The 21,318-nt window shown below is 44.6% G+C and overlaps 1 protein-coding gene across 1 annotated transcript in view; it reads left to right on the top strand.

The window, feature by feature from the left end:
• The window catches only part of HS3ST3A1 (heparan sulfate-glucosamine 3-sulfotransferase 3A1), a 99,268-nt gene extending 79,117 nt beyond the window's left edge, over positions 1–20,151 (top strand). The window contains exon 2 of the mRNA XM_027047817.2: positions 19,502–20,151. Within this exon, the coding sequence (XP_026903618.1) occupies positions 19,502–20,123 (622 nt within the window). The 3' untranslated portion in view covers positions 20,124–20,151. The remainder of the gene's footprint in view (positions 1–19,501) is intronic.
• Positions 20,152–21,318: the final 1,167 nt, after the last annotated feature.

Below are 21,318 nucleotides of genomic sequence, written 5' to 3'. Positions count from 1 at the left end.
TCAGTTGGTTAAGCGTCCAACTTCGACTCAGGTCATGATCTCACAGTTTGTGGGTTTGAGCCCCGCGTCGGGCTCTGTGCTGACAGCTCAGAGCCTGGAGCCTGCTTCGGATTCTGTGTCTCCCTCTCTCTCTGTCCCTCCCCTGCTCCTGCTCTGTTCTCTCTGTCTTAAAAATAAATAAACATTTAAAAAAATTAAAAATTTCTGTAAATACCAGGGCGCCTGGGTGGCTCACTCGGTTAAGGGTCCAGCTTCGACTCCAGTCATGATCTCACAGTTGATGGGTTCGAGCCCCGCGTCGGGCTCTGTGCTGACAGCTCAGAGCCTGGAGCCTGCTTCAGATTCTGTGTCTCCCTCCCTCTCTGTCCCTCCCCTGCTCCTGCTCTGTTCTCTCTGTCTTAAAAATAAATAAACATTTAAAAAAATTAAAAATTTCTGTAAATACCAGGGCACCTGGGTGGCTCAGTGGGTTAAGCACCGACTCTTGATTTTGGCTCAAGTCATGATCTCCTCCTGGTTGACAGGCTGTGTGCTGATGGCAAGGAGCCTGCTTGGGATTCTCTCTCTCTCTCTCTCTCTCTCTCTCTCTCTCTGTGCCCCTCCCCCCTCAAATTAAATAAATAAATACTAAAAAATTGTAAATACCATAAACAAAGAGATTAAAAATGACAAATCAGAACATTTGCTACATATATACAAAAACATGTAAGTGTATATAAACACATACATAAAAATGTATAAGTATTGTCAACATAAGGGAAATGCTTAAAATCTAAGGAAGAAAGCATCCCAGCAAAAGAAATACATAACCAGGAAATGTCTTAAAAAATCATATAACTAATAAACATCTGGGAAAATGCTCACTAGTTTAAAATGTAAGTATTAAAATATTGAAACATCATTTTCCTATGTTTATCAGCAGTAATTGTGCAATACCAAAATGCATAGTATTAATTAGGCCATGAAAAACATGTACCTTAATCTACTGAAGTAGAAATAAGATATTCAAAAAATACATTAAAATTCAAGGACAAAGTGTAAATATCTTCATAGAAGACAAGTTTGCAACACGATTTAAAAACTTTCAAAACATAACCTACCTTGGGCACTTGGGTGGCTCAGTCGGTTGAGTGTCCAACTCTTGACTTTCACTCAGGTCATGATCCCAGGGTCGTAGTATGGAGCCCTACATCGGGCTCCGGGGCTCCAAGCTGAGTGTGGAGTCTATTTGAGACTCTCTCTCTCTCTCTTTCTGCCCCTCTCCCTTGCTCGCACACTCGCTCGCTCTCTCAAAAAAAGAAATAAAAATAAATAACAAACAAAATACACATGCTTTCCTTTCTAGGTCAAGAAAATAATGAAACATTAGAATCTTTACCTATGGAAACAACCTAAGTGCCCAACGATAAGGGATCCAGCAAACACTTTATGGCGATTCGTACAATGGGATACTGCACAGTCATTTAAAATGAAGTTGATGCGTAGTTCATACCAGGAGTGATGTTTTCTGTTTATCCCTAGTGCTTTTAAAAAGCCGTGTAGAATGGCATATGCACAAAATGATTTCATTTTGCAAATCAGTTATGAAGAAATGCATAGCCTAGACGGATATATTTTAAAATGCTGCATCTGAGTGATGGGTGGTGGGTACTTCTCCTTTTTAGGATCGTATGCTTCTCTGATTTTTCTCCTATTTCTATGGTGTAGCTTTTTGACATGTGCAACTTTTATTTCATTTTTTATATTAAAAATATACTCATGGCTTTAAACGTAAAGCATCCTTCCTCCAACCTCCTGCCTGTTGTGATCCTTCCCACCCCAGCCCGGTGTTTCCCTGTGGCCCCCTTCCCAAGGGTCTGTCTATAAATAGGGGTTCCAGATTTCTCTCACTGTTGCCAGAATTCTATGCCCTAAGGTCTGTCACAGTTCTGTTGGTCGGAAGCCGGAAGATCTCCTTCTCTTTACTGGCATTTGTCTGGTGTAAGAGACCAAAGAAAACAAAACCCTCCACGTATTCCAAAATTCCATGAAAGAGTCCTATCACTCACTCATGGAAAGGTGTTTTGGCCCCAGAACTCTGTAGAACATTCCTTGGAATATTAGTAGGTGGAAATCACGATAATTATTAAAAATCTATAAGTCTGGTCTGCCAATGTTCTGGAGACAAAGGACAACGTAGCCCTTCCGTTGTCTTTGTTTCTTATTTGTTAAACTTCAGACTTCAATAGTTACTATTGTATTGTTCTCCCTTTTCCACTATTGACCTGCTATTCTAATTAGGAAAGATTTCAGAGTAGGGGCGCCTCGGTGGCTCAGTCGCTGAAGCACCTGAGTCTTGGTTTTGGCTCAGTTCGTGAGTTCAAGCCCCGCATCAGGCTCTGTGTTGACAGCAGGGGGACCTGCTTGGGATTCTCTCTCTCTCCCTCTCTCCCTGCCCCTCCCCTGCTTGTGCTCGCTCGCTCGCTCTCTCAAAATAAATGAATAAAACTTAAAAATGTTAAAACAACGTACATTTGGAATGCAGGTGATTTCTGGATGGTCTCACCCTAGATCCTGTGACTTTTTCTTCCCCTGTGCAATCACTCAGATATTGTGAGAGCATGTCTGTGACATCTCTCATTTGGAAAGTCCAGCTCCTGAGGGCCCTCGGGCTTGATTGGAACCAGAGCTTCCTTTGTGTGCCTGCTTCTTTTTTAGGATGACATTTCTAAGCCCCGTGACTTCCCTCAGCCCCGACATCCACGCTGTCCGGTCCCTGAACACAAACGCAAGTGGAGGTCCCATATCCCATTGGTCTGAATGGTTAAAAAGTCCTAAATCAAGCTAATAAACTGTTAAATGACATATATTCTCTTCTCCTCTATTTAGGGATATTCCTTCCTAACAACGGAACAGAAAAGTATGTTGAAATCTATTGTTTTTTGTTTTTTGTTTTTTACATGTCTGAAAGTATTGGTCAAATGCCAGAGATAGCTAGATGTCATTCTGTTGCTCAACTGGGTATTCTGTTGATGGGTCAGCAAAGCTTAGACGAGTCGTAAAATTAGGACACACACAAATCATGAGCTCGTCTATACTTCGGCAGTATCTTCCGTTTTTTATGCTTAATTTCAGGCAGATGCTAATTCTGTTACTAAGTTTGTCCTATTGACAAAAACTATCCAAAGCAGGGATTGGCAAACGTGTGTTTTTGAAAGGGCCCAGATAGTATTTTATTTTAAATGTTTTAAATTTATTTATTTTGGAGAGACAGAGGCAGAGTGTGAGCAGGGGAGGGGCTGAGAGAGAGAGAGAGAGAGACAGAGTCCAAAGCAGGCTCCAGGCTCTGAGCTGTCAGCGCAGAGCCCAACGTGGGGCTCGAACTCACAAACCGAGAGATCATGACCTGAGCCGAAGTCAGTCGCTTAACCAACTGAGCCAACCAGGTGCCCCTAAGATAGGATTTTAGACTTGATGGGCATATGGGCTCTGTCACAACTGCTCCCAGCTCTGCTGTCATATGCAAAATGGTCATGGCTGTGTTTCCATAAGACTTTACCATAAAAACAGCCGAATTTGACCAGTGGGCCATAGTTTGGCAACCCTTTGAGAGATTTTGAAAGAGCAAATGTACACATTTGGACATCTTTTGATTGAAACCGTAAATTAGAGTTGATGTAAAAATTAAAATGATTTTCCTTAGTTTTCATAAGTGACTTTTCTTCTAGAGTATTCTAAGTTAGCTATCAAAATCCAAAGGTAAAATACCGGTTATAATGAGTACATATCAAAAGTTGAAAGAAAAAAATCCTGAAGTTCCTTTTTTAATTAAAAAAACTTATTTATTTTTGAGAGAGACAGCATGAGCGGAGGAGGGGCAGAGAGGGAATCCCAAGCAGGTCCCGTGCTGTCAGCACAGAGCCTGACGTGGGACTTGAACTCATGAAGCCCTGAGATCACAACCTGAGCCGAAACCAGGAGTCAGACGCTTAACCGACTGAGCCACCCAGGCGCCCTGATGTTTTGTTTTTAATTTACAGCCAAGTTAGTTACCTTACAGTGCAATAATGATTTCAGGAGTTAGAATCCATTGGTTCATCCCCTATGCGTAACACCCAGTGCTCATCCCAACAAACGTCTTCCTTAACGCCTCATTTTTAAAAATGGGGATTGCACATTATGAAACATTTTCATAAAATTAGAACCATTCCAAAGCCTGGCTTTCAGCATCCACCGGGCTGCCCAGGCAAAGACTTCCGTGTCCTGCTTTGCCTGTTTCCCCTGGACCCTACGTATTCACGAGGTTTTGAGTAGCACCATTCGCTTTGTGAGGCGGAACGTCCCTCCACCTCCCAGTGCACCTGTTGTGAGCACAGGGCTGGCCTGTGAGCACCTCTGGGGCCGTGAATTGGAAGAAGAGGTGAAGCCAGGAGATGAACCCTCAGCATCACTAGCCGAGCTGGTGCAACTGCTACTTTCGTACCCAGTAGGTACTGCGTGCTCTCTGATCAGCACTATTTGATAAGCAACTTGTCTCTTCTTGCCGCAAACTGCTTCCCTCCCTCAGACCTTCCCAGAACCAGATCTGTGTCCACTTTCGTGTCCGCGTCAGCAGAAGCCCAGACCCGTGTCAGTTGTCGGCATTCAGCCGTTTGCTTTGAAGCCACAGGGGGAGACTTGTGGAAGCTTCTTCTGGGACCTGAGCAGCGTTAGTCGTGAGAGTGGATGTCTATGGTAATAGGTTGTGTCGATAGGCTAATAAATGTGTATGTGTGCAGCGAGGACTTTCTGAATTTGGGGCGAGGGGAGGGCTCTGAGCAGGGCTGTTTCTTGTCGAAGGGCACGGCTGATGCCGTTCCCCGGGGTCCCTGGAGGAGCGATGATGGCTTTCCCCTTCAGAATGGCGTGTGGGACAGCCACATCGACCGACCGTGTCTAATAGACACTCGTTGATGGCTTTCCCGAAGTTTATTTTGTCTGCGTGCTTCGTTTCACGATGATGTCATGACTTTGGAGGTTTTCTTTATAGCATACGGGTGACATTCTGTGCGTGGGACAGACTGTGTATCGTTTTCTACTGTTCAAAACCAAAAGCTGGTGGTGGGGGTCACCTGCTGACAATTTTAGTAAGAACCTCCAGGCAGTCCTAATCCCCCAGATCCTGCAAAACCGCAGCGTCGCTTTTCCTGTTGGAAACTTAAAAGACACATTGAGAGGCGCCTGGGTGGCTCAGTCGGTTAAGTGTCCAACTTTGGCTCAGGTCATGATCTTGCGGTTCGTGAGTTCGAGCCCCACGTCGGGCTCTGTGCTGACAGCTCGGAGCCTGCAGCCTGCTTCGGATTCTCTGTCTGGCTCTCCCTGCCCCTCCCCTGCTTGTGCTCTGTCCCTGAAATAAATAAACTTTAAAAAAAAAAATTGAAGAGAGACACATTGACTTAGCACCTACTCTGTGTCCGGATTGTAACAAACAGAAGGGAAAAAATAAAGCAACGGAAAGAAGCAAACATTGCACAAATGTAACAATGGACCTTCCTTCTGGTTTCTCTGCATCCTGCCCTCCGCACCTCTCTCTTACCTTTCCCACTGTCCTTAGATTGTCCATTTCCAGGCAAGGAAAACACGTTTCTTTCCTTATCTCCAGCAGCACATATGCAAAGAGCTGATAATTCCAGGCTATGAGAGAGCTCTGCATCGAAGCAGCTGTCCACAGTAGCACACAGCTGATAGCACAGCTCTCAAACGGATCATTTATAAAACTCTTGTCAAGGCCAAGACAACCTTGATGGGGCTTTGTGGGGGCAGCCGCCACAGAGCCGGGAGACGTGCCCACCCTCGGCCCCCACTTCAGTTAGCAACCCCATACTCCCCTTCTAGATTGTTGATCTCCTAACGCCGGGTAAACTACCAGATAGGACCAAGAAAAACCAATTCTTGTAATCAGGGCTCACGTTCAATGTCACTTTCTGCCTCAGAAGCACTATAAGGGAATTTTCCCTCTACGGGGGGGATTTTATCTTCCAGGGACTTGAAACGTAAAGGTGGTTGAGCCCTGTGCGTAGGGTATTTCTAGGATTAGAGAAGAATGTCCTATTACAGAAAGAGAGGGAGGGGCTCAGTGGACCAGAGTCTAAGCTAAGCTTTGTCTCCCTTCAGCTGACTTCTCAGACCTTTCTGCGCCTGAAATGATGGGGCTGGATCAGCGGGAGTTCTGAGATCCTTCCTATTCTAATACTCAGCACTAGCCTTTTCTAGAACATTCTTGACTTCTTTGTTCTCACTTTCTCCATCTCTTCGTCTCCCTATAAGCAGTCTCCTTCTCTTCCAACCTCTTTCTCTCTCTCTCTCTCTCTCTCTCTCTCTCACACACACACACACACACACACACACACATACTTCTAAGGGTCTATAAATAACAACCTTGAGATACTCACTAATTTAATTATACTTTACCTTTGCTATTTATAGTCCTTTATTGTAACTAAATGTAGAATCATTCTTTAAGACTTATTTCTACTCTGATTTTATTTTATTTCATTTTATGTTTATTTTTGAGAGAGACGGAGACAGAGCACGAGCAGAGGAAGGGGAGAGAGAGAGGGAGACACAGAATACAAAGCGGGCTCCAGGCCCCGAGCTGTCAGCACAGAACCTGATGTGAGGCTCTCAGAGCCTGATGACCCAGGAACCGTGAGATCGTGACCTGAGCCAAAGTTGGATGCTCAATGGACTGAGCCCCGCAGGTGACCCTGGATATTCTTCGATATCTTCATACAACATTGGGACAAGTGTGTCAGTTCCCAAGAGCCAGACGCCTTTTAAGAACAGAATTGGGGACCCATGGATACAGAGTTAAAAATGATATTTTAAGTCTTACAAATGCCTAAATTCCCCAGTGAAGTAAACTTGGAAGGAGAAAATCAGGGGGTTGAGGCAACGAGCCTTGTAAAAAAACTGGTCTATTTCTGCATTTCCTAAGAGTCGATGAATAAGATAATTTGTGTCATTGCTTGGGAAACCCATGGTCCTACACAGACATAAAGGATTAGTGCTTGAATTTATGATCTAGGATGACTCCGGCTCCTTCCCTTTCAGGATTATCCTCCTCTCTGACCTGGATACAGATGTATTTTCTGCCATTTCATGAAGCCCTCCCCCCTGCCCCGCCCCAATTATCAACCAAGAAGCATTGAATTTTCTCTCTTCCCCTGGAGTGCCAAGGAACATAACGTGTATTTTGTTTGCTTGGTTTTTGTTTTTTTAATTTTTTTTTTTTTTTTTTTTAGAGAGAGAGAGAGCAAGCATGAGTGGGTCAGGGGCAGAGAGAGAGGACAGAGGATCCCAAGCAGGCTCCCTGCTGACAGCACAGAACCTGGTGTGGGGCTTGAACTCACAAACCATGAGGTCTTGACCTGTGTCAAACTCACTGAGCCACCCAGGTGCCCCTGTTTGGTCGTTTTTTTTTGTTTGTTTTTTTTTTCTGTTTATTTATTTTTGAAGGAGAGAGAGACAGAGCATGAGTGGGGGAGGGGCAGAGAGAGGGAGAGAGAGAGACCGAATCAGAAGCAGGTTCCAGGCTCCGAGCTGTCGGCACAGAGCCCGACTCGGGGCTCGAACTCATGAGCTGTGAGATCACGACCTGAGCCGAAGTCGGATGCACAACCGGACTGACTCACGCAGGTGCCCCAGTCGGTTCTTTTAAATGAGCTTTCTCCCTTTGTCATCAAGCCTGGGGAGAGTGAAGAACCCTTTCTCTTTTTTTACTTGGTCGTTCACAGTTTTAGAAGGAATCTGCTATCAGTGGCCCTAGGAAGTATGCCAGGTTTTTAGCATTGATGTTGACGTACCTCGACCACAGTTTGGTTACTAGAATCGCACGTCTAGGGCCGCCTGGGGTGGCTCAGTCGGTTGAGCGTCCGACTTCGGCTCAGGTCATGATCTCGCGGTCCGTGAGTTCGAGCCCCGCGTCGGGCTCTGTGCTGACAGCTCAGAGCCTGCATCCTGCTTTCAGATTCTGTCTCTCTCTCTCTCTCTCTCTCTCACTCTCTCCCCCTCCCCTGCTCATGGTCTGTCTCTCCCCAAAAATAAACAAACATTAAAAAAAAAAAAAAAAGAATCCCATATCTTGATTCGGTCAGTGTGGGAGCCGATTCAAAAACATAAGTCTTCCTCTCCCACAGAAGCCAACTCAAACAACAGCTAAAGGGAGTTTTATTTCCAGCCTTACAAGTCACGTTTGGAGGGGGGTCCGACATCACAGCAGCAGGAAAAGAAATACTGATGTGTTGGGACCTTGGCCCGAGGGATGGCGGGCTGACAGCGCTGGGAGCTTTCCTGCTCCAGGCTCACGGCATCGGGGACCCCTGGGAACCACCTTCACGCCAAGGCCATGCAAAGAGCATGTGTTTCCTAGAATTTTCTGCTGCCAGAGGCTTCCAAAAGCAGACACACCGGTTGTACAGAGTAAGAAAATGCGTGGTGAGCGTGAGCGCCAGGGCCAGATTTATTGACTCCTCAAGGTAAATCACCTGTGTGTTACAGCTCAGGGACTTTCCTTTAGGAAGAAAGCCTTTGGAAACCACGTTCTAGCTCTTCCTGCCTGTTTGCAAGATTCCAAGCAGAAACATTTTCGCGGTGTGATGAGTAGGGAAGAAACGTCAGGCATGCTGATACGTTTTGACAGAATATCGAAGGTGGCCAGTTACGGCAACCGTAAGAGTCCTGCTAAGGCTGCTGGCATGCCTGGGGAGGTTCAAAGATTTTCATGTTCTGTCTCTTTTCACTCATCACCGTGTGTCTTTGGACAAGTCCCATTCCCTCTCTGAACCGATCTCCAACTGGGAAATGATATCAACAATTCTAGCTCTTCGCTGCTGTCGGGAGATGCGAGAAATACACGTCAGATCGGGGTCTGCCTACGGTAAATGCTTAGTAAGTGTTCATTGGCTTCTGTCTTCAGATACCTCCTTTTGAATTTTTGGCTGCCCTGTGTCTGTTATTTTTCACAAAGCCCTATCTGTGAATCTTCGTCTCCTAGCCGGTCTAGCAGTGACCTGTTGTTTTGATGTCGAGGCCCAGAGAACTGATGTGATTCGCTCAAGGTCGCACATTTTAGGAACAGCAAAATCAAGGTGGATTCGCTTTCCTAGTCCCAGTTTTGAGTTTCCTATTAAACTATGTTGTCCTCGTGGAGGTAGGTGATCCATCCGGGCCATATTTTATTGTAAAATCAATAATGCTTTGTCCTCATTAGAATTCTTAGGCAGAAATCCTAACCTTTAAAAATTAGCCTCAACTCTACTGAAAGAAAAACATTCTTTTCCTTTTTTGGGGAAAAGGGAGCCCACTTCTTTCTTCAAAATAACTTTTTTTGGCGGGGGGGGGGTGTTGATTTGTTTCAGTAAATTTCCTGGCATTTTCCATGTGTAAGCCCTTTGGGATCTTCTTTGAAAACTGCTTTGTTCCCATCTTAATTCAGCTTTTCAGCCTCATCAAAAGACCTCTTCCTTTCCCGCATAAGCCTCCTCCCCAACCCCCCCCACCCCCCCGCAGTCCAGGTCTTTAGCTCATGTTAGCAGAGCCTCCTACCCCAACTAACCACCTACTTTGTTTCTTCATCCATCCCAGCGTGCAGACACATTTCTTCATCTGCATTCAGTTCAGAGTTTGGGGCTCCCAGGGTCTTCACAGATACTCTCTGGGCAGGTGTCTCACGATCCCACGTTCTCCACCTGTCAGATTTGCCCATCCAAGCCATCTTCAGTGTATTCTCATCCCGTTCCTTCTGTCTGCTGACTTCCTCTTATCCGATGCAGTGGACATGAGCTTGCACTAGGCATTGGGGCACCCATCCGTCACCTTCTGTACTGCCTATGGGAACTTGTGTCTGCCACTTAGGCTCTCTGAATCTCAGCCTGCTCGTCAGAAAAACTGGGGAGCACGATGCTGTCTTATCGCTCCTGGATCCGGGTAAAGCTTAAAGCAATTGCTAAACTGTTTTTGCAAACATAATGCATTCTTTATCATCTCTGTACCCCTGTTGACGCTCTAGAGACAAATCCGCTGTGATGCCTGATGCTGTGAACACTGCTGTGCTTACAGAGCCATGAGAATCAGTGGCCCAGGTATGGGACAGAGGTTAGGTGGCTCCTGTTCTGATCACTGATCTGGGCAAGGGTGGGGGGAGAGGTCATTGAGAGGACCACTGATTTCCCGTGTATGGGAGCTGAGCTCCTTTTCCTTTATGATCTGAATTTCCACCAGTTGGAGATGTGGTTGGTTTAGCAAATGCACTGTTTTGAATGGCATGTTTTTCTTGGAGAATTAGGGAGAATTGGTCCATTTATTTTTTTATAAGTGTTGGAAACGTTTTACTGCAATGTAACCGAATCCAGAAAAGGACACAAATCCTGCATTATGGAGGGGGGGTTACTTCCATCTCTCCAGAGGCACCTTGTGCCCCGTTCCAGTCTCTCACTCCCCCAAGGGCATCCACTGTCCTGACATCTAACACTGTACATGGATTTTGCCTGTTTTTGAACTTTTTAGAAGAGAAATCATTCAGTATAGACAATTTTGTGTCTGGCTTGTGTTTGTTAATAACATTGTGTTTTGGGGATTCATTTACAATTACATCATCAAAAACGACACACACACACACATATATGTATACACACATGTATATGCATATGCATACATGAATTTACATATATGTATTCATACATATATACATATATATGCTTCTATTTTTGATGGCTATTTGGGGAGCCTGTCTTTGGGGCTCTTGTGATTAACTGTGAATGTTCATGATCATGTCTTTTGATGAACATATGTATGATTTCTAATTTTTTTAAATGTTTATTCACCTTTGAGAGAGAGAGAGAATGAGCATGAGTAGGGGAGGGGCAGAGAGAGAGGGAGGCACAGAATCTGAGGCAGGCTCTGGGCTCTGACCTGTCAGCACAGAACCCAATGCGGGGCTTGAACTCACGAACTGTGAGATCATGACCTGAGCCGAAGTCGGACACTCAACCGACTGAGCCACCCAGCCACCTATGCATACATAGGGTATTCTATGCATATGGTCCTGGGAGTACAATTGCTGGGCCATAGGGTATGCATATGTTCTGCTTTGGTGAATAGTTCCAAATAGTTTTCTAAAGTCTTTATGCCAGTTTATACTCAAACCAACAGGGAGCCAGTTGTTGCACATCTTTGCCCATATTTGGAATTCTCTGTGGTTTTTATTCTAGCCATCCACGTTGGGTGTGTGTTACTGTGTTTTATTTTTTTTTTAATTTTTTTTTCAACGTTTTTTATTTATTTTCGGGACAGAGAGAGACAGAGCATGAACAGGGGAGGGGCAGAGAAAGAGGGAGACACAGAATCGGAAACAGGCTCCAGGCTCCGAGCCATCAGCCCAGAGCCTGACGCGGGGCTCGAACTCACGGACCGCGAGATTGTGACCTGGCTGAAGTCGGACACTCAACCGACTGCGCCACCCAGGCGCCCCGTTACTGTGTTTTAATATGCATTTCCTTGATAACTAATGAAGTGCAGTACCTTTTCATATGTTTATTGACGATTTGGGTACTTTAATTTTTGTATGCAGTGCCTGTTCAAGACATTTGCCCATTTTTCTTTTATGATGTCTAGTTTTTTTTTAACTCGTTGATGTGTAGGAACTCTTCATGTATTACGGATATGAATCTTTTGTCAGGTAAATGTATTTTAAATACCTTCTTTTAACACCTGTCTCCTTACTCTCTTAATGGAACCGTTTGATGAACAGGAGTTCCTGTTTTTAATATAGTCCAGTTCATCATTCTTTGTGGTTATTCTTTTAAGACACTTCAGAAATACTTGCCCCCCTCAATCATTAAGATGCTCTCCTAGGTTTCCTTACACATTCGTGTTTATGTGTACCAGCCATCTGGAGTTGACTTCTCTCTGTGGGGAGAGACCAAGATTTATTTTTCCATGTGAATAACTGGTTAACCAAACTAAAAATACAATGAGGGAGGGTAATTTTTTAAGGAAGAAGTGCCTCTGGAGAGGGCCAGCAGCAGTTCCAGCAGGAAGGCAATATGAGGTCAGTGTGAATTCAGAGGAAATGACCCAAATGAATACAAAGGGTGAAGCACATGATGAGGTCGGTTCTCTTTTATACTTTCTTGAATGTATTACACGCGCGATGAATATGTGTTGTTGAGTGCCATCAAGGGCTACCTCTTGGTGGTGCCCTTGACCGTGCCAGGTGATGGTGGTGCACACAGCACTAGAGTGGCGGGTGGCCTTGTCTCTGGGACTGTCACTGGACATGGAGGCAGATCTGTTTGTTCAGCAGTGTGGCAGAAGGAAAAGTCTTCTGGGTCACCTGAGTACTCCTCTCACAAAGTACTCAGTTGACTTAGGGCTTAGGTAAAAAAGAACAGACTATTTAGCAGGTGTATTATGGTTCCTACTTGGCCATTTCCTGTACCACAGACGTCTGGAAAACTGCTCAAATATAACTGGAGGCCCATAGAGATTGATCCCAGTGAGACTGATCAGATCTAAAGTGAAATCTTAGGGCATCTGGGTAGCACAACATCCCGAGGCACATGGAAGTGTTCCCAAACAGTTTCCTTCTGGGGACAGGTGTGCCACATGGCATGGGAAGGAGTTGAAAAACTGAGCTCACCTCTCTTCCACCGGAACAGGCCAGTCCTTCCAAATAACTTGGCTTTGCCAGGCTGTAGCTTTCAAACCAGGCACTGTCCTTGTCTGAACATCATACATACAGGGCCTCTAGTGGACAGGTGTGCAGATGTCCCGGGAACATGTCAGAGGGTCTCTGATCTTCTCTGGACCCTTGTGATCTGGACTGGATGGGGTTTTCCTGGAAGCTGGAAATTCTAAACACCAGGCATCCCCTTCTTGAGAACAATTATTGGTATGTCCCTTGCTATAATGGTCGTGTCAATACTGCTTATGGTCCAGATTTCTGAGCCCTTTGGCTTGATTTTTTCGGGTGAGGTGAGTAAGCGGAGATTAGAGAGGTTGAATGACTCACTCACAGTCACCCAGCCAGCAGTGGGCAAGAAGCAGGCCAAAAACCTCATTTCTTAACCAGACAGCTCCAGATACGACATAAATTCTTATATTCCCCTTTGGTCTAGCAAGAGGAGAGCGAAAACCACAGCCTCTCTCAGTACCTTGTGCTGAATGCTTCATGATCTGCAAAACCAGAAAGGCTCTTCTGTCTGATTAAATTCTGTGGATGCAATTGGAGCCCTTGTCTTCTTGGTGCTTTGTGTTTTTTTCTTTAATGAATGACAACATGATACAATCGACAGAACGTAGTATTTGCCATCTTAACGGCTCTTAAGTGACCAGTTCGGTAGTGTTGAGTGCATTTACATCGTGGAGCAATCACTTCCCAAAACCCTTTCCATCTCACAGAATTAAAACTGTGTGTGGTTAAACAGCTCTCCCCTCCGCCCCCACAGCCCGTGGGAACAACCATTCGATTTTCTGTTCCTATGAACGTGATGGCTCTAGAGACCTCACATACATAGAGTCACAGTCCTTCTGTGACTGGCTTATTTTTCAGACCATAATGTCGTCAAGGTTCGTCCTTTGTTGGAGCACATGTCAGACTCCCCTTGCTTTTTAAGGCTGAAGCATATTCCATTGTGCGTATGGAGCCTGTTTTGTGTATCCATTCATCCGCCGATGGTCACTTGGTTGCTTTCGCTTTTTGGCCGCTGTGATTCCTGCTGTGTCCCTGTTGGTGCCATCCACTTTGTAATAATCCTTCATTTGCTTGTGAGATAACCTCTTACCCTTGGCTTCCTCAGGGTAGGGGGGGAACAAGCTTATCTAATGTTTCCTCAGAATTCTAAAAAATTTTTTGAATGTTTTTTATTTGAGACCGGGAGAGACAGAGCATGAGCAGGGAGGGGGAGGCAGCGAGAGAGAGGGAGACACAGAATCGGAAGCAGGCTCCAGGCTCTGAGCTGTCGGCACAGAGCCCGACGCGGGGTTGAACCCACAAGCTGTGAGATTGTGACCTCAACGGACTGAGCCACCCAGGCGCCCCTCAAAATTCTGGTTTTACCCATTTCCCTATCTCCATACCTGCTACCACTGTCTCTAAATCTGTGTCACTGTTGAGAGGTGAAGTTGGGATAAGGTACATAGCTGGGAATTGAGGCCTCGTAGGACGTACCCCTCCTATCTACCAATTGAATTCCTCACTCCCCACCCCAACTCGTTCTGTTTTTAGGGAAACTTCACGCGTCTTACTGCACACACCTTTCTTCTCCTTTAGCCTGTCTGGTGTTTCTTCAAAACTTTCATGATACTGGGATGGCTTTCTCCCTGCCCATTCGGGGCCCAAGTCCTGGCACGGCGTAGGGTCCCAATCTATGCCTCACTCAATAAGGAAGGTTGGTTTGCAGGTTGTCCTCAACAGTTTGAAATAAGATATTCCAAATTACACATGCATTTCCTTTCCTGTGATAGATGAGCTCGAGTTTGAACGTGACAATTCAACTTGCAGTGTGGAAAGGAATAAAGAAATTAAAAAGGAGATTCCTCTTCAGCGAATCCTGTCGCGAGTCCTTTTACAGCGTCAGCTTGGTTAAGGATCTGCGTAGACGATGATTACTTGGTTTCTGAAGAAAGTAGCCTGCAGGCAGCTTCCAGTTAACTCGGACTCCCCATCCCCACCCGCCCTGTTAAAACCAGTCCGTTTCTTCATCCTGTGGATGACAGTAACGAATGTGTTTTTCTTCTGAAATCCCATTTGAGCTGTTTCCTCTTTTAAACGCCTATCTTGGATAGCTCTTTCCCCTTCTCTGTTGAGATCATTTGAAATATGATTTCTTTTTTCAGGGACGTTAGCCGGGTTTCCTCTGGTGCAGCACAATCTGTAGCCATAATCTCTGCTGAAAGGCTGCTGGGGAATCTGTGTGTTCTCCAGAGACAGGAGGGGGGGCGGATTGAGATCACCAACCAGTAGCTTCTGAGCGAACTCTGTTTTCTCTATTTTACTGGCCAAAAAAGGAGGTAGAGTAGTTTGAAAGTCCGAGATCATAGGAAAGGAGGCAAGAATGTGTACTTTTTTTTTTCATCAGCCAATCCTTTTTCTTATCACGTCACTGACATTGAACGTTTGCTTTTGCTACCCCAGACCTTTTCACACAGGTGATCAAATTTCCTTCACTGATTTATGCCAACAGTATCTGGATGGATCTCCTGGCTCATCTTGGAAAAGCGTAACCTAAGCTTCCAAAGGGGATTGGTCTAGCCAGTTTGTCAGATCTCTGTGGGGAGCGTCACCGTGACAAGTCCGTGAATGGAGGTCACACGGAGACACCAGTGCTGCATAAGGCAGTGACCGCAATCTGTGTCTTCCTCATGGCAACACTGAACTCTGGTCTTTGCTGAATCTTAATCCTGACCGGAAGGCGTATTTAAGGAGTGGGAGAGGATGGGTAACGTGAAAGGTTCTTTTGCAGAAAGAATTGCAGATTTCTTAAAACAACAAAAAGCAACAGAAATCAGATATCTACTTATCAAGTCTTTCTCCAAGGAAGAAAGTGAAGATAACCTGACTGAAGTAGCCAAGACCGCAAGAATCTGAGAATACCCAGCATTACTAAACTAACCCAACGTCGGTGGCGTATTGCCACAAATATTCAGGAATCTGCCACTAGGAAGCAGAATTGTTGTTTTTTTTTAAGTTTTCATGTAAACTCCAGTTAGTTAACATACAGTGTGATAATGCTAGTTTCAGGTGTACAATATAGCGATTCAGGAATTCCATACATCACTGGGTGCTCATCGTAAGTGCCCTCCTTAATCCTCATCGCCCATTTTACCCATCCCCCCTCTCATTACCATCAATTTGTTTTCCACAGTTAAGAAGAGTCTGTTTCTTGGTTTGCTTCTCTCTCTCTCTCTCTTTTTTTTTTCCTTTTTTTCTCATTTGTTTTAGTTCTTAAATTCCACATATGAGTGAAATCATATGGTATTTGTCTTTCTCTGACTGGCTTATTTCACTTAGCGTAATACTCTCCAGCTCCATCCATGTCATTGCAAATGGCAAGATTTTATTCTTTTTTGATGGCTGAGTAATATTCTGTTGTATATATACCACATCTTCTTTATCCATTCGTCCATCGATGGACACTTGGGCTGTTTCCATAGTTTGCCTATTGTAGGTAATGTTGCTATAAACATTGGGGTGCATGTATCCCTTTGAATTAGTATTCTTCTGTTCTTTGGATAAATACCTAGTAGTGCAATTGCTGGGTCATGGGTAGCTCTGTTTTTTGAGGAGCCTCCCTATTGTTTTCCAAAGTGGCTACACCAGTTTGCGTGCCCACCAATAGTGTGTGAGGATCCCCCTTTCTCCACATCCTTGCCAACAGCTGTTGGGGAACCAGAATGTTTATGAACCAGTTGATACGACATCTGAGACAGACTTTCAGGTAATTCATTTGTGGAGGGAGGGAGTAGAAATGGAGGGTGTTATGAATGACGTGAAATTAGCCACTAGTTTTTTGGGTTTTTTTTTTTGACGTTGGATGTAAGGTACGTGAGATTTGCATTACCTTTCTCTCTACTTCGGGGTGTGTTTGAAATTTTTCTTAATACAACATTAGCATTATTTTACTCCAGAGGCAAACTAGAAACGCATAACCAAATTAAGGGGAAAATACAGTAAACCCACCTTTAGAAATAAAAGTAAAAAGCAATCGCAGATAATACCTGGATTAAAAAGGAAATAAAAAGTATAAAACACAACATATTTATGAAAATGACAACAGTGTGTGAAAACGTGAAACTTGACCAAATTTCTACATCAAGGGGAAATAATGGTCTCAAAATGATTTTATTACTGGAGAAGAGAGATTGAAAATAAATGAAGCATCCTGCGAAATGAATTTGAAGAACAACAGAGCAGAAAAAGAAAAAGACAAAAGGGAGCATTAAAAAAGCTAAAATGCAAATAAATGAATTTAAAAAGATAAACGAATCTAGAAAGCAGAAAGAAAGGCAGAAAACATGAAATTACGGGAGACTGTAAAATTACGGTCAAGACTGGGATGTAAGGCTGGGTGACTTAGAAACATCTTAATTGCCAAAATTGACACAAGACAGAGTATTTACAAAAAAATAAGTAAGTAAAACTGAAAAGGTTTTTGAAAATTCTAGTTTCTGGGGCGCCTGGGTGGCTCAGTCGGTAAGTGTCCGACTTCGGCTCAGGTCATGATCTCGCAGTCTGTGGGTTCGAGCCCCGCGTCGGGCTCTGTGCTGACAGCTCAGAGCCTGGAGCCTGTTTCAGATTCTGTGTCTCCCTCTTTCTCTGACCCTCCCCTGTTCATGCTCTCTCTCTCTGTGTCTCAAAAATAAATAAACGTTAAAAAAAAAAAAAGAAAATTCTAGTTTCTTTCCTATCCTGCCTCCCACAAGAACCAGTATTAGATGGCTTTGTAGGTAATGCCCCCCAAATTTAAAGAACAGAAAATTATTTTCTACTTAAACTTCTCTAGGATATGGAAAAGTACAAAACATCGCTCAACTCATTTGTGTAATATTTCATATTCTAACATTGATTAAGCTATTGATCAAGAGAAAAATGACCGGAACAGCTCATAATGAATATGAATGAAAATCCAAAAGAAAATAACGATGAGCCAAATCCAGGTCTATATTAAAAGAAAAATAGATCAGAAACGGTCTGTGTTCCAGGAATAAAAGTGAATCCAGTGTAAGAACATATAGAAGTTCGATTCTTCTTATGACGGATCAAAGAACAAATTTAGTCATTGAAATAAATCTCCAAAATACATTTGTTCTAGTAATGATTTGTGCAATAGCTATTTCTTACAAAACTTGTAATTAGGGAGACCGTGCTTTTATATCAGATGGAGGGTTTAATGGTAAGTAGTACGTTTAAAATGGAAGAATAAATAGGTTAACTCTCCTCACACTTTAAAAACATGTTTATTTGTTTATTTTTAATTTTTTTAACATTTATTTTCGAGAGACAGAGAGCAAGGAGGGGAGGGGCAGAGAGAGAGAGAGAGGGAGACACAGAATCCGAAGTAGGTTCCAGGCTCCGAGCTGTCAGCACAGAGCCCAACACAGGGCTCAAACTCATGAACTGTGAGATCATGACCTGAGCTGAAGTCAGACACGTAACTGACTGAGCCACCCAGGCGCCCCTGTTTATTTATTTATTTTGAGATAGAGAGAGAAAGAATGAGTGGGGGAGGTGCAGAGAGAGGGGGAGAGAGAGAGAGAGAGAGAGAGAGAGAGAGAATCCCAAGCAGGCTCTGCACTGTCAGCTCGGCCTGGGGCTCGATCCCACAACCTGTGACACCATGACTTGAGTTGCAGTCAACAGTAGGATGCTTAATCGACTGAGCCACCAGGTGCCCCTCTCCTACTCACACTTTTTGACTGGTCCTGAAACCCATCAGTTCCTGGTAAGACCACGTGCTTGAACTGGATAGCAATGTCTGCTCCATCAAGACTCCAGTGGCATATTTTTCTTTCAGCGTGGCCAAGTGATGCTAACGTTCATCAGGAAAAGTGAGCAGACAAGAATCAAGAATGTTCTGAACAGAGAGCCAGAATTCACTTTGTTGTCGTGAAAATATAACATGATAATAATGCCATAATCGAGCCAATGGATGTAGACTGTTGGAGTGACACCTTTTCAAATTATTAGATTAAGTTTAATAAGTCTTGTCTGTTACAGGAACATTCAGAAAGTCTAAAGGGAAGTATGCTGTGTACTATGCAGGGGCATTAGGTTAAATCTAATTGCTTTGTTTATAAGAAAACTACAGAAAGTGTTCAGGGTATTTTAATACCATCTCATAGTAGTCATGTGTTTATTATGTCTAATTTGCCTGAAGAATTTGATCAGGGTTATTTTCTTACAGCATTGTGGGCTGATAATAATAATAATAATAATAATAATGATAATAATAATAATAAGGGACATCTAGGTGGCTCAATCCGTCAAGCGTCTGACTTTGGCACAGGTCATGATCTCCCAGTTCTGAGTTCAAGCCCCAAGTCGGGCTCTGTGCTGACAGCTCAGAGCCTGGAGCCTGCTTTGGACTCTGTGCCTCCCTCTCTCTCTCTCCGCCCCTCCCCTGCTCATGCTCCCTCTCTCTCCCTCTCAATCTCTCTCTCAAAAATAAATAAACGTTAACTTTTTTTAATAATAATACTAAATTGCATAGCTCTTATTCTGTGCCACTTTTCTAAGGTATTGAGATATATTAACTCCCTTAAGTATCACTAACGCTGTATGAGATCCATAATGTTGTTGTTTCCCTCGAGGCACAGTATTCGATCAACCTCTCCATCTAGGAAGTGGGAGAGTCAGCCCTGAGCTCCGGCACCCTGGCTCCCGAGTCTACAGGACGCGTCCCTCCTCGGAATGCGCTCTCTCTGTACAGCTGGGGAGGTCGCTCCTTTTTTAGGCTCTCACGTGACCTTTTGCTTTCCCCAGGGACCTGATGCCGAGGACCCTGGACGGGCAGATCACCATGGAGAAGACGCCCAGCTACTTCGTGACCCGCGAGGCGCCCGCGCGCATCTCGGCCATGTCCAAGGACACCAAGCTCATCGTGGTGGTGCGCGACCCGGTGACCCGGGCCATCTCGGACTACACGCAGACGCTGTCCAAGCGGCCCGACATCCCCACCTTCGAGAGCCTGACGTTCAAGAACCGCACGACGGGCCTCATCGACACGTCGTGGAGCGCCATCCAGATCGGCATCTACGCCAAGCACCTGGAGCACTGGCTGCGCCACTTTCCCATCGGCCAGATGCTCTTCGTGAGCGGGGAGCGGCTCATCAGCGACCCGGCCGGCGAGCTGGGCCGCGTGCAGGACTTCCTGGGCCTCAAGAGGATCATCACCGACAAGCACTTCTACTTCAACAAGACCAAGGGCTTCCCCTGCCTCAAGAAGGCCGAGGGCAGCAGCAAGCCCCACTGCCTGGGCAAGACCAAGGGCAGGACCCACCCGGAGATCGACCGCGAGGTGGTGCGTCTGCTGCGCGAGTTCTACCGGCCCTTCAACTTGAAGTTCTACCAGATGACCGGCCAGGACTTCGGCTGGGATGGATAACAGTATAATTTAAAAAGAAAAAGAAAAATATCAAAATATAATATATTTTTTTACCACTCGGTAGGGAAAAGGCAGTTTAATATTTGTGCTGAAAATATTTGTTTCTGTATTTTTTTCCCCCCAGTGAATGTTAAAGAGAGTGTTCTGGCCTCCGCCCGCGTCTCGCCTTCCACGTGCCGACATTTGGACCAGCAAAAAAGGAAAACCTCACTGGTCTAAATACTTTCAGTTTTCTACTTGTATTTTATGTGTTCTATACACAGTTATAAACCATGAGCGTTGGTGGCCATTGAGGGAAATCCTGAGGGTAAATCGATCGATCTCGGTGTCTGTCTCTGCCTCTCTGTCTCTTGTCTGTCTTTCCACGGGTCCCAGATAAAATGATCTCTGCTTCTATTTCCTCCCTTGTCACTTTTTTTTTTCTTGCACCACTTTTCAAAAAGCGTTTCCCAGTTAATAATACTCCCATATTTGTACACTGCTTCCCAGTTACCATAGAACTTTTGAATAAAGCACCTTTTCCCGTCCTTATCCAAAGGTGGGGTAAGCGCATAGCACATAAAGATTATGATTCCCTTTTTACAGAGAAGGCGACTGAGTCTCAGGGACGTTAAATGACTTCTCGTAAGGCCAGATGGTGGACCTTGGGCAAAACCCCATCTTCTACCTGTTCCCTATATCCTGCCACTTGTTCCAGAGAGAATTGGAAGTGAGGCATGTATCCTTTTAGAGACGGTTAGGTAGTCTGAGGACGATCGGAGATGGGACAGCGAGGGTTTCCTGTCGCCTTCTGAAGTTCCAGGCTAGCTTTGTGACACGCTAAGTCACAAGGAGTCACCCGTGTTCGAGGACACCGCTCAGACGTGGACATAACGTCTTTTAAGGGCCAGTCTTAGCTTGTTGAAGTACCCTGAGATCTAGAAATCTTGGTTTTGTTGAGGTTGAGAGAAATTACTGAATCTGTGTCTGGAGAACCAGATGGACACTCACACTAGGAACAGGAAAAAAATGGTAGGAGCATAAGTTACCTATGTGTGGTGTTCACTGTCCTTTTTTTTTTTTTTTAAAGAAAAACCCACTTCAGCAAGAGCTTATGAGTATGAACCTCCTTTTTTGTTACCTCTTTTTTTAACAAAGAAAACCTGCTTCTCTTTGCAATGTGTCATTTCTAATCTTGGAGCTAATACTAAGAAAA

This window comes from Acinonyx jubatus, chromosome E1 (assembly GCF_027475565.1).
Source record: "Acinonyx jubatus isolate Ajub_Pintada_27869175 chromosome E1, VMU_Ajub_asm_v1.0, whole genome shotgun sequence".
Classification (NCBI taxonomy): domain Eukaryota; kingdom Metazoa; phylum Chordata; class Mammalia; order Carnivora; family Felidae; genus Acinonyx; species Acinonyx jubatus.
Note: the sequence above shows the minus strand (reverse complement) of the source record. Positions and strands in the feature narration are given on the sequence as shown.